We start from the raw sequence: 14167 nt of genomic DNA, 5'->3' as shown, positions 1-14167 counted from the left end.
GCTTAATTCACCTTCTTTTTCCCTCCTTTTTTTTAAGGTAGCAAAATAATGGTCTTGGATTTCTTTTTGAATGCCTTTGATCTCAGATATTTTGTTGTTTTCTTTGTTCTGTGTGCCAATGGTTGCATTGTTTGCGTGCAAAACTGCCTGACTACTCACCAGGATCCTTGTTTTCAATGTCTTTCTCCTTCAAAAGAAGCGCATGCAACAAATACCATCGCTGCTCATCAACAGAATTAACCCCTGTCATAAGTACAAAACTGTGAAAAGTAAAACGACACCTCACTGAATATGAAAGCTCCAGTAATCATATGAAGTGTCACAGACAAAACTCAGCGTAACCTGAACTGTGATTGGACTGTGCTTGTGTCAACCATTAAAAGTGAATGAAATGAGCCTCTGATCACTTTCTTTGGTGTCCAGGTCAATAACGCCACAGCCAGAGTGATGACAAACAAGAAGATGACCACGCCGTACTCGAACGGAGAGGGCCTTGCGGCACTGCCATATGGTAATGCATTTTGCACGGTTGGACCAGAGAGATGGGGCAGAAATTATTGTCACTAAATTAAAGCGGCAGACACTATACCCACCCCCTCCCCAAAGAAACAAACAACATGGAGGAATGAGTAAATGTCGTGTGAACCCTGGCTGCCCGTCGCTTCTGTGACACGTTTCTGTTTACATGTTGTTGTCAATTTCCTTTATTATAGCTGGATGGAAGCTGAGTCCTATGGTTGGAGGCATTTACAGTCCTGAGCTCTATACAGGTAAGCAAGCCTTCCTTTATTCTTACCTGACTGATACCCAGCAAACATTGCTTGCATGTCTCCCAAAACTGATCACAATAAGAGGTCAGGCCAAACTTTTCTGATTTTTACAAAGTGCAAAACACAGTTCAGATTATTTATTTATTTATTCTTAACAATGACAGCTAATTTAGCTAGCACATTGTTATGTGAATGTCACCTCAACATCTAATGACATATTTTTTTTAAATAGTTAAATAGATAAACACCCAAATTACATTTCACTTGTTACCAGATGAACTTGATGCATCACACGCTTACACTTCTCCCCTCGCTGTCTGCGATGTCAGCATCTTAAACTCAGGAAGGAGTGCTACTACTGACACGTGAAATCAATTAGCTCAGTGGGAGAAGTGGTGGACCCGAAAGTGTGAGATTGTGAGTTTGTTGCACTGTTGAGGTGTTTTGTTTTTTCTTTCCCGTTCTCTCTCCTTTTTCATTGAGAAACATGTTTTCATGTAGATTTTTTTTTCTCACCTGGGAATAAAATTCCTTGAAAAGGAGAGCGATGCAAAACAAAATTCTCAAAACTCTTACAAGGATGTCCAGGCAACGTTGAGGTGACCTCAAACTGGCGTTATGGTAACTTCCGCGATGTCAGTTGAATTTTTTTTCCGGGGGACTATTATTCAGTCGTGACTAGACATCTAGAAAATACCGCCAGCCCGAGAGTTAGTCTACATCGAAAAGTTTGCTGGGTATTGAAGAAAAAAGAAATGCAAGGATTACTCAGCGTTCTGCTCCAGTATTTTACAGCTGTTTGACGTTTATGCTTAAAAAATGAAGGTGGAATACTTTCTGTGTGTTAGATAGATTTATATTAGATGTTGATAGGTAGGTTTTTAGTTGAATTTGAAAACATCAGTTGAACTCTGGGGGATTATAGCAAGCATTTGCTGCTTTTTATTGATTTGTAGGACAAATGATTGTGATTTCAGTCAATCTAAATGTTTAATCGACATCAATAAAAATTAATTGTGTTTTAATTCTGTCTCTCTTGCTCTCAGTACCAGGGTTTCCGTACCCAGCAGCAGCAGCAGCAGCTGCCTCGACCGCTGCAACCTTTCGAGGCGCTCATCTCCGAGGTCGTGCTCGGCCCGTCTACAGCGCAGTCAGGGCCGCTGTTCCACAACCTGCCATCCCCACCTATCCTGGGTAAACACGCTCAAAAATAACAACACCGCTAATAGTGACGATGATGTCACAGATCAGATCAATCGTCTTCTTAAAAGCATGGCTGCACTTTTATATAAAAAAATAAAAATAATGCATGCTGTGTGTTTGAATATAATTTTTTTATTGAGAGTTGATATTGATGGTTGGCTGAGCTGAAATACCATTTCCTTGTAACTCCAAAATGGTAATGATAACATTTTCAATGTTTAATAAGCAGCTGAAGAAACAGTAGTATCACTTTGAGGCATTTGCATACAAAGAGGTGGTATTTTTGTCCTGCATGTTGCACGGTGTGTAATAATCTCACCCTTCTTTCTCTCTTCTCTCTCTCACAATCTGTTTGGCACCGTTTTCCCATCTTTTCCCCCTCAATCGTCACTCTTGTTTGTTGTTTTCTGCACTGCCCACATGGTGGCGCATCGCACCATTTTTTTCCCTTTTGTTTCGTTTTGTTTGTTTTGACTTCCACCACCGCTCCTTTTTCTACTCTCTATCTTTCCTCCCCCCTTTCTCCTGTATTATCTGTTTCTCTCTCAGTGTGATGGCCTATCAGGATGGTTTTTACGGTGCAGCTGATCTCTATGTAAGTACGCCTGCCTCTCCTCCACTGCCTCCCTCGTCACCTACGTTTCCCCTCCCCCTTGTTGCCTTGTGGGTTTTCAAGTGTGAAATGGCACGGATCAAACCCGTAGAGACGTGTACTTTTGAGTGTTTTGACTCATCACCTCTTGACATTTTACTGAAACTTAAACGAGGCCTTTGATTGAAATCAAAATTTGCACAGTCTCACATTCAACGCGCCAGCGTTCGCTTAGCTGTCCAGCACAACACGGCAAAACCGTGCGCTCATTCGTGAGTAGACTCCTCTAGGGTTTGTCTCTGTGCATTTGTGAGTTAGTTTGTACCAATGTGATTACGAGTGTGTGCCTGTGTGTAATGGTGTGTGTGCGCGTGTGTGACCAGGTTGACAATAGATGTTTCTGTTCTCTCTGTAGACTAGTGTTTCAGGACATTAGTGGCAGATTGCCCCAGGTAGGGTTTTACACACTCTGTGTGAGAGCCAGTGTGCATCCTCCTCGTCTCCAATGACTGCGTGCTGCTAGACATTATTGACCATCTGAGATTGAAATGCCTTCTCTGTCTTCTTCTACTAACTCACTGGATTCTGACATGGGCGGAGTTGCGGAAGGGGGAGGAAAGAATGCAAAACATATTAGGAAAAAACAAAACCAAACAGCGGCTGGTCTGATATGTTTTTCTGTAAATTAAGTGCAGTATCCAACAGAAGTAGTGGAAAAGGGATCGAGGGATATACGTTTGGTCAGAGTTTGAAAAACTAGATTGAATCTGATCTATGCTGACACATCAGCTTTCCATTAGTGTGCACACACACATGCAGTGTTAAACAAATTCATTAGACCACCACCCAATGTTTGGTTTATACCACAAGTGCCCTGAATTAACAGGATTTGTAATTAGCAAAATCATTTTTTATGTTTCTGTAATGGTTAATCTGCCAGTATGCACAAGCTCTTTAATTAAAATGATACTTTTAATGCTAATTATTGTTGTAACTAATGAATTAAAAAATTTACTGTTTGACAGTAAAAGCAGAATAAAATAGTAAAGCATGTTTTTTTTAATTAAGAGGCCAAATTACAGGTATTTATTTGCATCCCTGAGCAGAAAAACATAGTTTTAGTGGTTTTAATGTTAAGCTTGATTAATTTCTGACCTCTTAGGATGCTCGGCTCCGCTTTGGGTGTAAAAATAAGAAATCGGTCTATTTGTCTAATAAACATAATCCTTAGTCTTTGAACAAGACTCATTTGTGTTTTCTTGTATTTATGACAGGTGGTCTAATAAATTTGTTAAGCCCTGTATACCCGAACATGATCTTTTTGGTTCTTGTTGATGGAACAAACAAATGTTAGGCTTCATGTTTGAATCACTGCGTTTTGTTTTCTTTATTTATTTTGTGAGAAACTCCCTGAAAATTGGGGTTGAATCGCCGTTGTCATTTTTAAGCCCGAACGCTTGTTCATTTTGTGAAACCTGCTTTTTAAATTTCACTTGAGCGATCGTGCACCGTAGCTTTCTAAGACATCGCATTTCCTGTATTAACGAAGATGAAATAAGCTAAATAAGTAATACGCAAACCTGTGATTTGAGTACACTGAGTACTCGCAGTTTTAAAGGGATGTAGAGAGAGATTTTCCTTCATCCAATTAGCAGATCATTCAGACCCCTTCCAGGAATCTCCCTATCTGTTTCACCTGTGGCATGCTAACTGAATCAATGTCAGCATGCAGACATACTTACAAGGCTGACTCCCCGCCCCATCCCTTGTATTTTCCTCCCAAATCTTCTCCTTTTATTTCTGCAAACCTCCCTTTTTATTCATCCTTTCCTCCTTTGACTGTTAAAGTAGACCTTTACTAAAGGTTCTTATCTAGTTCAGTACTTTCTCTTCCTCTTCATTTTTACCTTTTATTATTATCAGACCCTTCTTTTCTACTCTTATGTTCACTGTGATTTCCCACATTCCCTCCTATCCTTTTCCATCACCTCTACTTTCTCCGTCTCTCCTTCCCTCATCTTCCCCTCCTCCCCCGGTCCAGCCTTCCTCCCATAGCAGCAACTGTGTGGTCCTGAATGCAGGAACTGATTCCTTAGGGTAGAATGCAGTGGTGTGTGTTTCTTTCCTTATTTATTTATTTTTGTTTCCATAGGGATGTTTGGCCTAATACACTGTTTGTTCTGAATTTGGGAAAGCATGCTGTGTCTGTCAGTGATTGGTTGCTGGCCATGTGAGAGTGTGTGTGTTTGCCCCCTTTTTTTTTTCATTTTTTAAAATCCGACTGGCTGACTTGTCTTCTTACACCTGTAGTTTCATTTTTGTGTCTGTTCATCAGCTGTTCATCCAAACGTAGATAATGACACGATCATCCTGCCACTCCTTCCCCTTTCTTTAACTGTGTGTTTTTGGTAGGGGAACCGGGGTGGGGCACAGTTATGGCTGTGAACTCTCTCTCCCTTGATGTCTAACTCACTGTGGGATAGATAAAGGCGATTCAGAGCTACAAACGCTAAAAAAAACAACAGCATTGTGTGCAATTAAGGGTATTTTTTCCCCCACATTAGCCATGAAGTGAGAGAGCCACACAGAGCCTGAGCTACATCCTTGTGAATGCTGTACTGCACCAGATTAGCCAGTTTTGCTGACTGACTGCTTGTTAATCTCTCGCTCTCTTCTCAGCAGTTTTTTTTCTCACAATGTAACACGTTAGATTCACTGCTAGTGTTTTTTAATAGTCTGCAGAGAAAATATGGCAAACTTTAAACAAGAGTTTTCTCTTCTTTCCGTCCCGTCCTTCCCGCCCTTTCATTGCATCTCTTTTTCACTCTCTCTCTCCTCTTTTCCTCTGCTGCGCTCTTCCCCTCTTCTCTGTCCTCCACCTCTCTCGTCTCCATCGACTCCTCACAGGGTGGCTATGCAGCGTATCGATACGCCCAGCCGGCTGCAGTAGCAACGCCTGCGGCGGCAGCAGCTGCGGCGGCAGCTTACAGTGACAGGTGAGCGTACTGTCCTGGACACTTTTTTATCACATTTGGTACTTTTGCATGACTACATCGTGTCAATACAGGGACAGATATCGATATATTAAAAACATTAAAATACTCTGGAAATACTACGAACAGCAAGGCCTATCTCATGCACCAGCATCCTGAGGTTACATTAGCAACGTGAGCAAACTTTTACAGAAAAACCAGGCTTAGGTTGACAAAGCTACCTCCTGATTAAGAGCCTCAGTCACACGAGTAAAAATAAGACAGCAACCTTTTTACATCTAGGAGAAAATCTGCGGCTGAGTCTGTCTTATGGCAACATTTCTGGGAGGTTTTGTTTCCTCGACGATCTCATTTTTGCAGAAAAAAATAACTGAAGTCAGATAATTTTATTTTACTGGATAAAACAGATATTTGCAAAGTTTAAATTTGAGGATATATTTTACAGTTGAAAAAAGTGATAAATTGCAATATTTATAATTGCAGTACTGAGCGTCTGGTGGTTCCCATGTTGGATGCATGTAGAGTTGATTGTTGTCATGCTTGTGTCGACTGGGACGCCCTTACAAAAGAGACTTTAAATCTGAAGAGTCGTTTAATCCCGGTTAGGTAAAGGTTAAATACAAAAATGAACCTCTGGCTTACACGAAACGATGTGATCTGTTCTTAAACTTTTGCAGTGAAGTGTTTCCTGATCTAAAATACAGGGAAAACTTTAACATTTTGGTGACGTCCTCCTCTGTAATTTGAACACTTTGGGTGGGCTGTATGTATGACACTGTTGTAGTCTCTAACAGCTAGCAGAAAAAATACTAATAACATAACATTAATTTTGTGTGCCTAACTTTCTTCACAAAAGACACAACACTTGTTTCTCTCCTGCAGTATGTCAGAATCATTTTGCAGCTAATCTAAATCAGCTTGTGTAACCTTTTTTCCCCCCTGATAGTTATGGACGAGTTTACACGGCAGATCCCTACCACGCTGCACTTGCCCCAGCTGCCTACGGCGTTGGAGCCATGGTAAGTCCACGTAGGGCGTGAATACTGTTTTGTGGTCTGTTCGCAAGAAAATGTCAATATTTTTAGTATTAATAAGTATTGTTTGAATATGTTATGTTGTAGTCACTGATTAATAGGTATAATAGTGTTTATGCAACTAAGAAAGAGCCTGAATTAAGGAAAAATGAGCAGTTTTATTTTACCAATGTGTATTTGGCATAAGGGTTCTGTGTACTTTTATTAGGCTATGCATACACAGGCAAATCATGTTTGACAAATCAATTAGTTTTGGTCTTTTTCTGTGATGTATTGATGAAAATGACGAATCACAGCTTGAAACAACTGCAATTCTGACTCTAGTGAACGATTTTATTCACTAAGTGTTCCTTTTATTGCTTTGTAGGCTACGCTGTACAGGGGAGGCTACAGTAGATTTGCTCCCTACTAAAGACACTACATTTCCCAGGAGCTCCTCTCTTCCATTGAATTACTTTGAAAGAGCTCCCCCTGTTGTCACGGAGGTGGACTGCACCCAGTTTTAAAACGTGGACTTGACCACAAAGAAGATATTTCAGATCCCACCCCAGAGCAGTCCCACGTTTTCTTATATACGCTACTACAGAAATAGAGGAATGCTGTATTAAAGACTGAAGGATGGCCTTAATGTTAAAAAAAAAAAGAAGAAGAAGAAGAGAAAAAAATAAGACTTAAGATGGCCTCCTTCCCTATTGCACGGCTGTATTATAGTCTCCCCTTCTTATTCCCTCAGCACTCAGCAGCACAAGATTTGGGACAGAGCCCAGATGTTCTTCCAAAGGCTGCATGTGGATAACTGACACTTAAAACAGCCGTCACCCGTGTGCGTGTTTGTGTGTGTGTGTGCGTGCATGAAAGAGCCGAGCGCCGTGTGGCCTGCACACGCTCTCCGCTGAAGGAAAAAGAGAGGGAAACACACAATGGAGGTGTCCACAAAACATCAGGGCAGTAGGAAGAAAGACGGTGCGCTGAAAGAGCACCGAGAAAACATTCTGAACCAGAATGACGAGTCAAATGATAAAACCACCCACGGATGGATTTTATAATTCCTCCTCGACGTGGGCGGATAGTAAGGAGAGGATTTCCAATCCCGCGGTGTTCTTTCTGGCAGAGGGAGACTGAATGTGGCAGCTTGGAGAGATGATGTGACGGTTTATAACGCTATAGAAATCACGTCCGAAAGCTGAAGGAGGGAGGGTTTATTAGAGCTGTTCCTTACCTCAAGTTTTCTTAGTATGTGGAAATGGTAAACCTTTAAACTTAAAATTGTTATATGCAAAGAAATTAGTTTAGAGAGAAAAAAAAGTTACCAAATTATTATTATTAATGATATTTGTAATTGTAATTATTCTCATTATTACTCTTATGAAACCATTCTTATGTTTGAGTCAGCAGCCGCTGCTGTCATGGATTCAACAGTGAACCCTGGGGTTAAAAATCATTAAAAAAGTACAAATATGCTGTCAGGTATATGAAAACAGCTTATATCCGTGCACGGGACTTCGCCCGACACTACAAAAATGGCAACACTACACAGAAGAAGAAGGGGGGAAAAAAGGTTCCCGTTTAGTGGAGTTTACACCCAAACTAAACCCTGGGGTTCAAATAGTGGTTGGTCCTTTTAATGTAGGAATATATTATTTGGATCCCCCCCTCATATTCCATCTTTTGTAGAGTGTCCAGCAATGGATGAGTCTTCCTGAAACATGCTTCTGTTGGTATTGTGTTTAAGATGCTGCAGCAGCAACTGCTGAGCAAGAGAGAGAGATTCAGTTAGTGAGTTTGTAGTAAATATTTAAATGCAAAACACAATTGTGCATATTTCTATTCCATTGTATTCTATATTTCCAAAATGTGGCTTTTTTTATTTTTGGGCTTTTGTTTTTGTTCCAAAGATTTGTAGAAAGCACATTTTTCTGCCGTATGTATAAATATATTATCTTTGTTATTGTTATTATCATAATCCTATAGCTGTTTTTATTATTTACTTTCATCTTCTGTGTTGTTCCTTGTCCTGTAAGGTGCAAGGAAATTTTCAAGTGACTTTGTTTTTTCTCTTGGGAGTAAAGTTCTTCAGCTGGAAAGCATAGCTGGTTGGGGACAAACAAAGGTATGCGTGTCACACCACCAAACTTTTGTCCTTTTGGTTGACTATTCAGTCCAGGCTGTTTTTTTTTTTTGTTTGTTTGTTTGTTTGTTTTTGATTGATCATAGGATCCGCTAGCTTGACATTTATCATATTTCAAAATATACAGTAACACTTTTTTTTGTGTACGTGTGTCCATGTTTTGCAAGTGACTGAGCTATTTGGAATGAGTGAACATAGGCCTGTAGCACTTGAGTTAAAGCAGTCTGTATTGTTTTGGTTTGAAATCTTAATGATTCCTCACATTTCACTGGCTAAATCTGTCAGCTTGGCTACTCTGGATTTGTTTGAAAAAAGTGTTATCGCTCATACACGAACAGGTTAAGGTTCCTGGCGAAAAACAATTTGTCAGCATTGGGATATGAAGTTGTTTTTATCCATCTTCAAAGCTACCTTTTGTGTTTTCTGCTTCTCACAATTAGGAAAACATGCTTTTCATTAACTTGCTTTTTTTTCTCCCTTTCTTTTAAATGTGCTGCTGTTGGATTTTCTCAAGTCATTTAGTGTTACTTAAAAAAAAAATCTCCATATTAATGTAGAATGTGCTTCAGACACTTTTAATTTTTCTTTTTTTAAAAAAAGAAAAAAAGGCACTAGCCAAAGATGCTAACAGTACCCAGCATGTTCTGGCTTGACATGTGCTACACAAAATACTCTAAGATGGACTTTTGGAGCCACTGAAGGCATGGACAAACCAGCATGAGCGATACTTGTCGAGTTATATATAAAAAAAATAGTTTTGCATGAATCTTGTGTCTTTTCATATTTGAATCCTGAGCAGCAGAGCCCAGCTGCGTTCTTCTTTACCACTAAACTCCATGACAGGCAGCTAGCGAATCTAAGCTAGTTAACGCATCAAAGAGCACAGTGCTGTTTGGCAAAAAGGCCCGGTGACAAACAAAATGGCTGCCGCACAAATGACACGTGGCAGCTTCATTTTTTTTCCTGTCGTGGTTTTCTTGCCAGTGTATTATAGTAAACTATGTGGTCATCCTTCATAGTTGCTATGGTTTCTCAATGGACAGTCCCCTTTCCTCTGTCATGTCTGTATTCCCCCTTGACTGCCATTATGTTTTTTTGTTATTGAATGTCCATATAAAATGTTTTATATAAAAATGTTTTGTTGTGATTGAACTTCTCAGATTGTTTTTTTCTTTCTATGCATTAATTAAAGTGGTTGAGTCTTATATTATAGTGCAGCTGGCGAACCCGGATGCAGATTGACTTTTATTGTCCACACTGGCCACTGCAAGCAAACTGTAACCATGATACTGTGTTCATGATAGTAGGATGAACATGATGGTATCTACTATAAATAAGGATCATTATTATTCATTTCTACTGTCCAATCAAATTATTCCACATTTTGTCACATTACCGTCGCCTTATTTCAAAATGGAATTCATTCATTTTTCATCCCATAATGACAAAGTGAAAAAAGTATTCACAGCCATCTCATTGAAACTCAAAATTGACCTCAAGTGCATCCTGTTTCCACTGATCATCTCTCAGATGTTTCTGCAACTTGATTGGAGTCCACCTGTGGTAAATTCAGCTGGTAGGACAAAGTGCCACACCTGTCTATGTAAGGCCTCGTAGTTGATAATGCATGTCAGACCAAGCCATGAAGTCCAAGAGATTATGTGTAGACCTCAGAGACACAATGTATCGAGGCAGAGATCTGGCAAACGCTACAGAAACATTTCTTCAACAGTGACAGTGGCCTCAGTTGTTTGGAGTTCGGAACCAACAGCATTTTTTCCTAGATAGGAAGGCCCTTCTACTAAGGTAGAAGGTCCTTAGTCAGGGAGGTGACCAATAACCCAATGGAAATTCTGAACCTTCCATAAGGGTACCCATTTCTGCAGCACTTCATCAATCAGGCTTGTATGGTAGAATGGCCAGACGGAAGCCACTCCTCACATAAAAGCCCAACGGGAGTTTGCCAAAAGGCAACTAAAGGTGTCTCAGACCATGAGAAACAAAATTCTGGTCTGATGAAATAAAAATTGACTTGTTTTGGTGTGAAGAAACCAGGCAACCTGGCCACTACCATCCCTATAGTGAAGCATGTTGGTGGCAGCATTATGCTTTTTGACAGAGGACCAGTCAGGGTAGAGATGAATGCATGTACCAAGCTTGTAGCATCATACTGAAAAATACTTAAGCCTGTAATTGCTGCCAAGGTCCTTCAACAAAGTATTGAGTAAAGGCTGTGAATACTTATGTACATATTATATTTTTTGTTTTTTATTTGTAATAATTTTTTGATAATTTCAGACAAACCTCTTCACTTTGGGATTATGGAGTGTTGTGTGTAGAATTTGGAGGTGGAAAAATAAATGTATCCATTTTGGAATAAGGCTGTAACATGACAAAAAGTGGAACAAGTGAAGTACTGTGAATACTTTCTGGATGCACTGTAGGTGTATCTGTTTCCACCAGATAATCCACATTCAACTTTCAGCTCAGTTTTGGTCACAAATAACTCCTGTGAATTGCATTTGCCACTGCCATTTTGTTAGGTACAGATGTTCAACTACTAGTTAATGCAAATAACTAATCAGCCAACCACACTGCAGCAGATCAGTGCATTTAGGCATGCACACATGACCAAGAAGACCTGCTGAAGAAATAGTTTTGGTGACAGATGGTCAGGATGGATGGTAGGGTTGGAATTAGGCTTGAAACAGCATAAAAACACTGATCCATTCTGTCTTGATGGTTCAGACTGGTGTTGGTGTGAGTTCACTCTTCTCAAATGGCCTGAGTAATCCACAGATTTTAATCCACTAGAGCACCTTTGGGATGTGCTGAAGATTCTTATCATGGATGTGCAGCAACAAATATGCAGCCAAAGGGGGCAAAATGTAGTCCAACCCAACACTAGCAAGGTGTACCTATTAAAGTCTGGTCAGTGAATCCAGCTTTTCTCATCTGTAAACCCAGTAGTTTGAAACATCAAAGCACTTGGCTAGACGCACACAAATCACACCTCCATCGTTTGCTGACAAAGTCAAGTGACTTGTTAGCATGCTGATAAGGATTTTACACTGGATGAGTGTGCTAGAAGTAAAATGACGCTATCACAGATTTTAATGACCAACCAAGAATTATTTCAGTTCATCCAATCTAGTTGAGGGCCAAGGAGCAAAGCCGGGTAACCATGCATTTTGTTTTTATGTTTTCTTGCACATCTTCTTACTTTTTTCTTTCTGCTATTAAACTCTATGTAGACTAAAGATATAAAATTTGGGTCACTGTCTGACCTTCTAGCACTCTCAAGCCCTTGAGTGAAGCTGAAGGTGGCTTTAAAAACAAATGCATTCTTCGGTTCTTTGGATAAAGCTGATCAAGCATGAGCAAAATTCTAGTTTCCATGGGCTGAATTTCTTTCCCCCAGTCACAAGATGAAGTGGCAGAGACGATCTTCAGATAAAGCCCCACAAATGTCTTATTTTCATTTTACAAAAACAGTGTAACTGTCCACAAGGAGTTAAGGTCATACCTCATCAATCCTCTCATCTATTCCCAGGAAGTTGATCGTTCATCCTATATGTAGTGTTTTTAGTGGGAAAAATGCTTTGTTCAAATGAACACAATTTACTTTCTGGGATTTCCTCTTATTGAGCACGCACTGAGACTCTTTCACCTAATAAACATTTTGACCCCATTTTGAAAAAGTGCAGGTCTCAAAGTGGGTCTCACAGGCTAAAAATTTGCAATGAATTTTCACAGTTTACAGAGATAACCTTCAGACAAAACAGATGGTTTTGAGAATCTTCCACAGCTAATTTGCAGACCACTGAGGCTGATTTAGTAAATACAAGTGAGGAAAGCGGAGGATTTTTTATTTGTTGTTGTTGATTTCATTTTTTAAATCACAATCAGAACAACCTGTGATTGTGCCCAAGTGCTTGGTTGGCAGTATTTGTGAAATACTTTGTTCATAACCTCAAATAGCAACCTGTCAGTCATTGATATTACCTGGGAATCATAACAAAGGTCCATAAACAATGTTGTGCCATAATCATTGATTTAGTGGATTACTGGATAAGTGAAAGCTTTAATCTTGTGTTGACCACAGGAAGAAAAACAAAAACAAAACGAGTATCACAAATATCCATGGAAAGCAGTCTGTATGATCGATATCTATACACAAAATAATGCATAAACATTTCTGTCTGTTTGTCTGTTTCTTTGTCCGCATACTTCTTCTACATGATCAGGAGTTGAGCAGCCAAACTCGACATGCAGGCCCATCTTAGGCTTCATAAGGTTCTTATCTATATCAGATTTCATGACATAGCCACGTTGCCCAGCAACCACCTATCAAATAGCTATAAATGACCTATGGGAGCTATATAATTTTATATAATTTACGTTAACAAAACTAAATTTTTTCATCATATATCATGAAACCATGAGGTTCCCTTGCACGAGTGTGTGCATGTAACTCATGTAACTAATGTTGAGATGTTTAAGTCTATGACGTTGTCTGGCTCGCATAAATGTTTATTTTCTTTGATTGATTACCTTAAAAGTGTAGTATCTGTTCAAAAAGACACAAAGGTTTTTCTAGGGGAAAGTATTTATTGACATAACTTCCATTCCTACATTAATAGCATGCGCAACATTACATTCATATTTCATAAAAATAAAAATATATATATTTATATATTCATCATCATCTGTACATTAAGAAAAAATAGCTCCAAAGAGGTGGAGGAGGGGCGGAGCGGAAAAGGCAGAAGAGAGAAGGTTTAGTGATGATGCAGCTGTGAGGAAACTTGCTTTCAACATATCTGAATGGTCTCTCAGAACAAACAAACCAGCACAAAGTACAAGGGAGAGAGTTTGGAGGAGCAGGTTGACACACGGACACCTCAGTGAAGCATATATAAATAAATAAATTTATATAGAGCTATTTAATGTAATATATGATAGCTTTGACACATAATTGGATCAACCTTGAGGATAGAAGCTGATCAGTTTTTGTGTAATTTTTCCCAAACTACATATGGGTGTAACAACCACAATAAACTTCAAGTCGGGATTTGGGGAGAGGAAAGCCTCCTGGGCTGTGAAGTGAAAGATAAGAGGACTGAGTGGAGGAAAATTAGTGCAGGGAGGTTTATAATTGAGGTAAGGGCACGGGAGGGTTTCTAGACAATTCCATATTTCGCCAGGTCGCTGAGCTCCATGTCCCCAAAGGCTTCCCATGGGCAGACCACTGTGAAGTCTGTACCGAGACCCTCCATGCCGGGGATGTCGTCTCCGAATCTAAAAAAAGCAACAAAATCATGTCTTAACTCTTGACCTGCATTCACTGTGTATCGTTTAATGAGTACTCTATATCAGGTGTATTAAACACAAGGCCTGGGAAAGACTCCAGCCCAGCCCACTGGATGCCATCGAAAAATATGAAG

General features: G+C 39.7%; 1 protein-coding gene across 5 annotated transcripts in view; it reads left to right on the top strand.

Moving 5' to 3' along the window:
- The window catches only part of LOC134629248 (RNA binding protein fox-1 homolog 2-like), a 44109-nt gene extending 30226 nt beyond the window's left edge, over positions 1–13883 (top strand). For 4 of the 5 annotated variants that reach the window (XM_063476415.2, XM_063476414.2, XM_063476417.2 and 1 more), the window contains 7 exons: positions 424–511; positions 714–770; positions 1817–1964; positions 2523–2568; positions 5473–5561; positions 6505–6577; positions 6960–13883. In XM_063476415.2, the coding sequence (XP_063332485.1) occupies positions 424–511; positions 714–770; positions 1817–1964; positions 2523–2568; positions 5473–5561; positions 6505–6577; positions 6960–7004 (546 nt within the window). In that variant the 3' untranslated portion in view covers positions 7005–13883. Of the gene's footprint in view, positions 1–423; positions 512–713; positions 771–1816; positions 1965–2522; positions 2569–5472; positions 5562–6504; positions 6578–6959 lie in introns of those variants that run through there. The other variant, XM_063476416.1, reaches the window with a different exon arrangement.
- Positions 13884–14167: the final 284 nt, after the last annotated feature.

This window comes from Pelmatolapia mariae, linkage group LG6 (genome assembly GCF_036321145.2).
Source record: "Pelmatolapia mariae isolate MD_Pm_ZW linkage group LG6, Pm_UMD_F_2, whole genome shotgun sequence".
Taxonomy (NCBI): Eukaryota; Metazoa; Chordata; class Actinopteri; order Cichliformes; family Cichlidae; genus Pelmatolapia; species Pelmatolapia mariae.
This window is presented reverse-complemented; position numbering and strand designations above follow the sequence as displayed.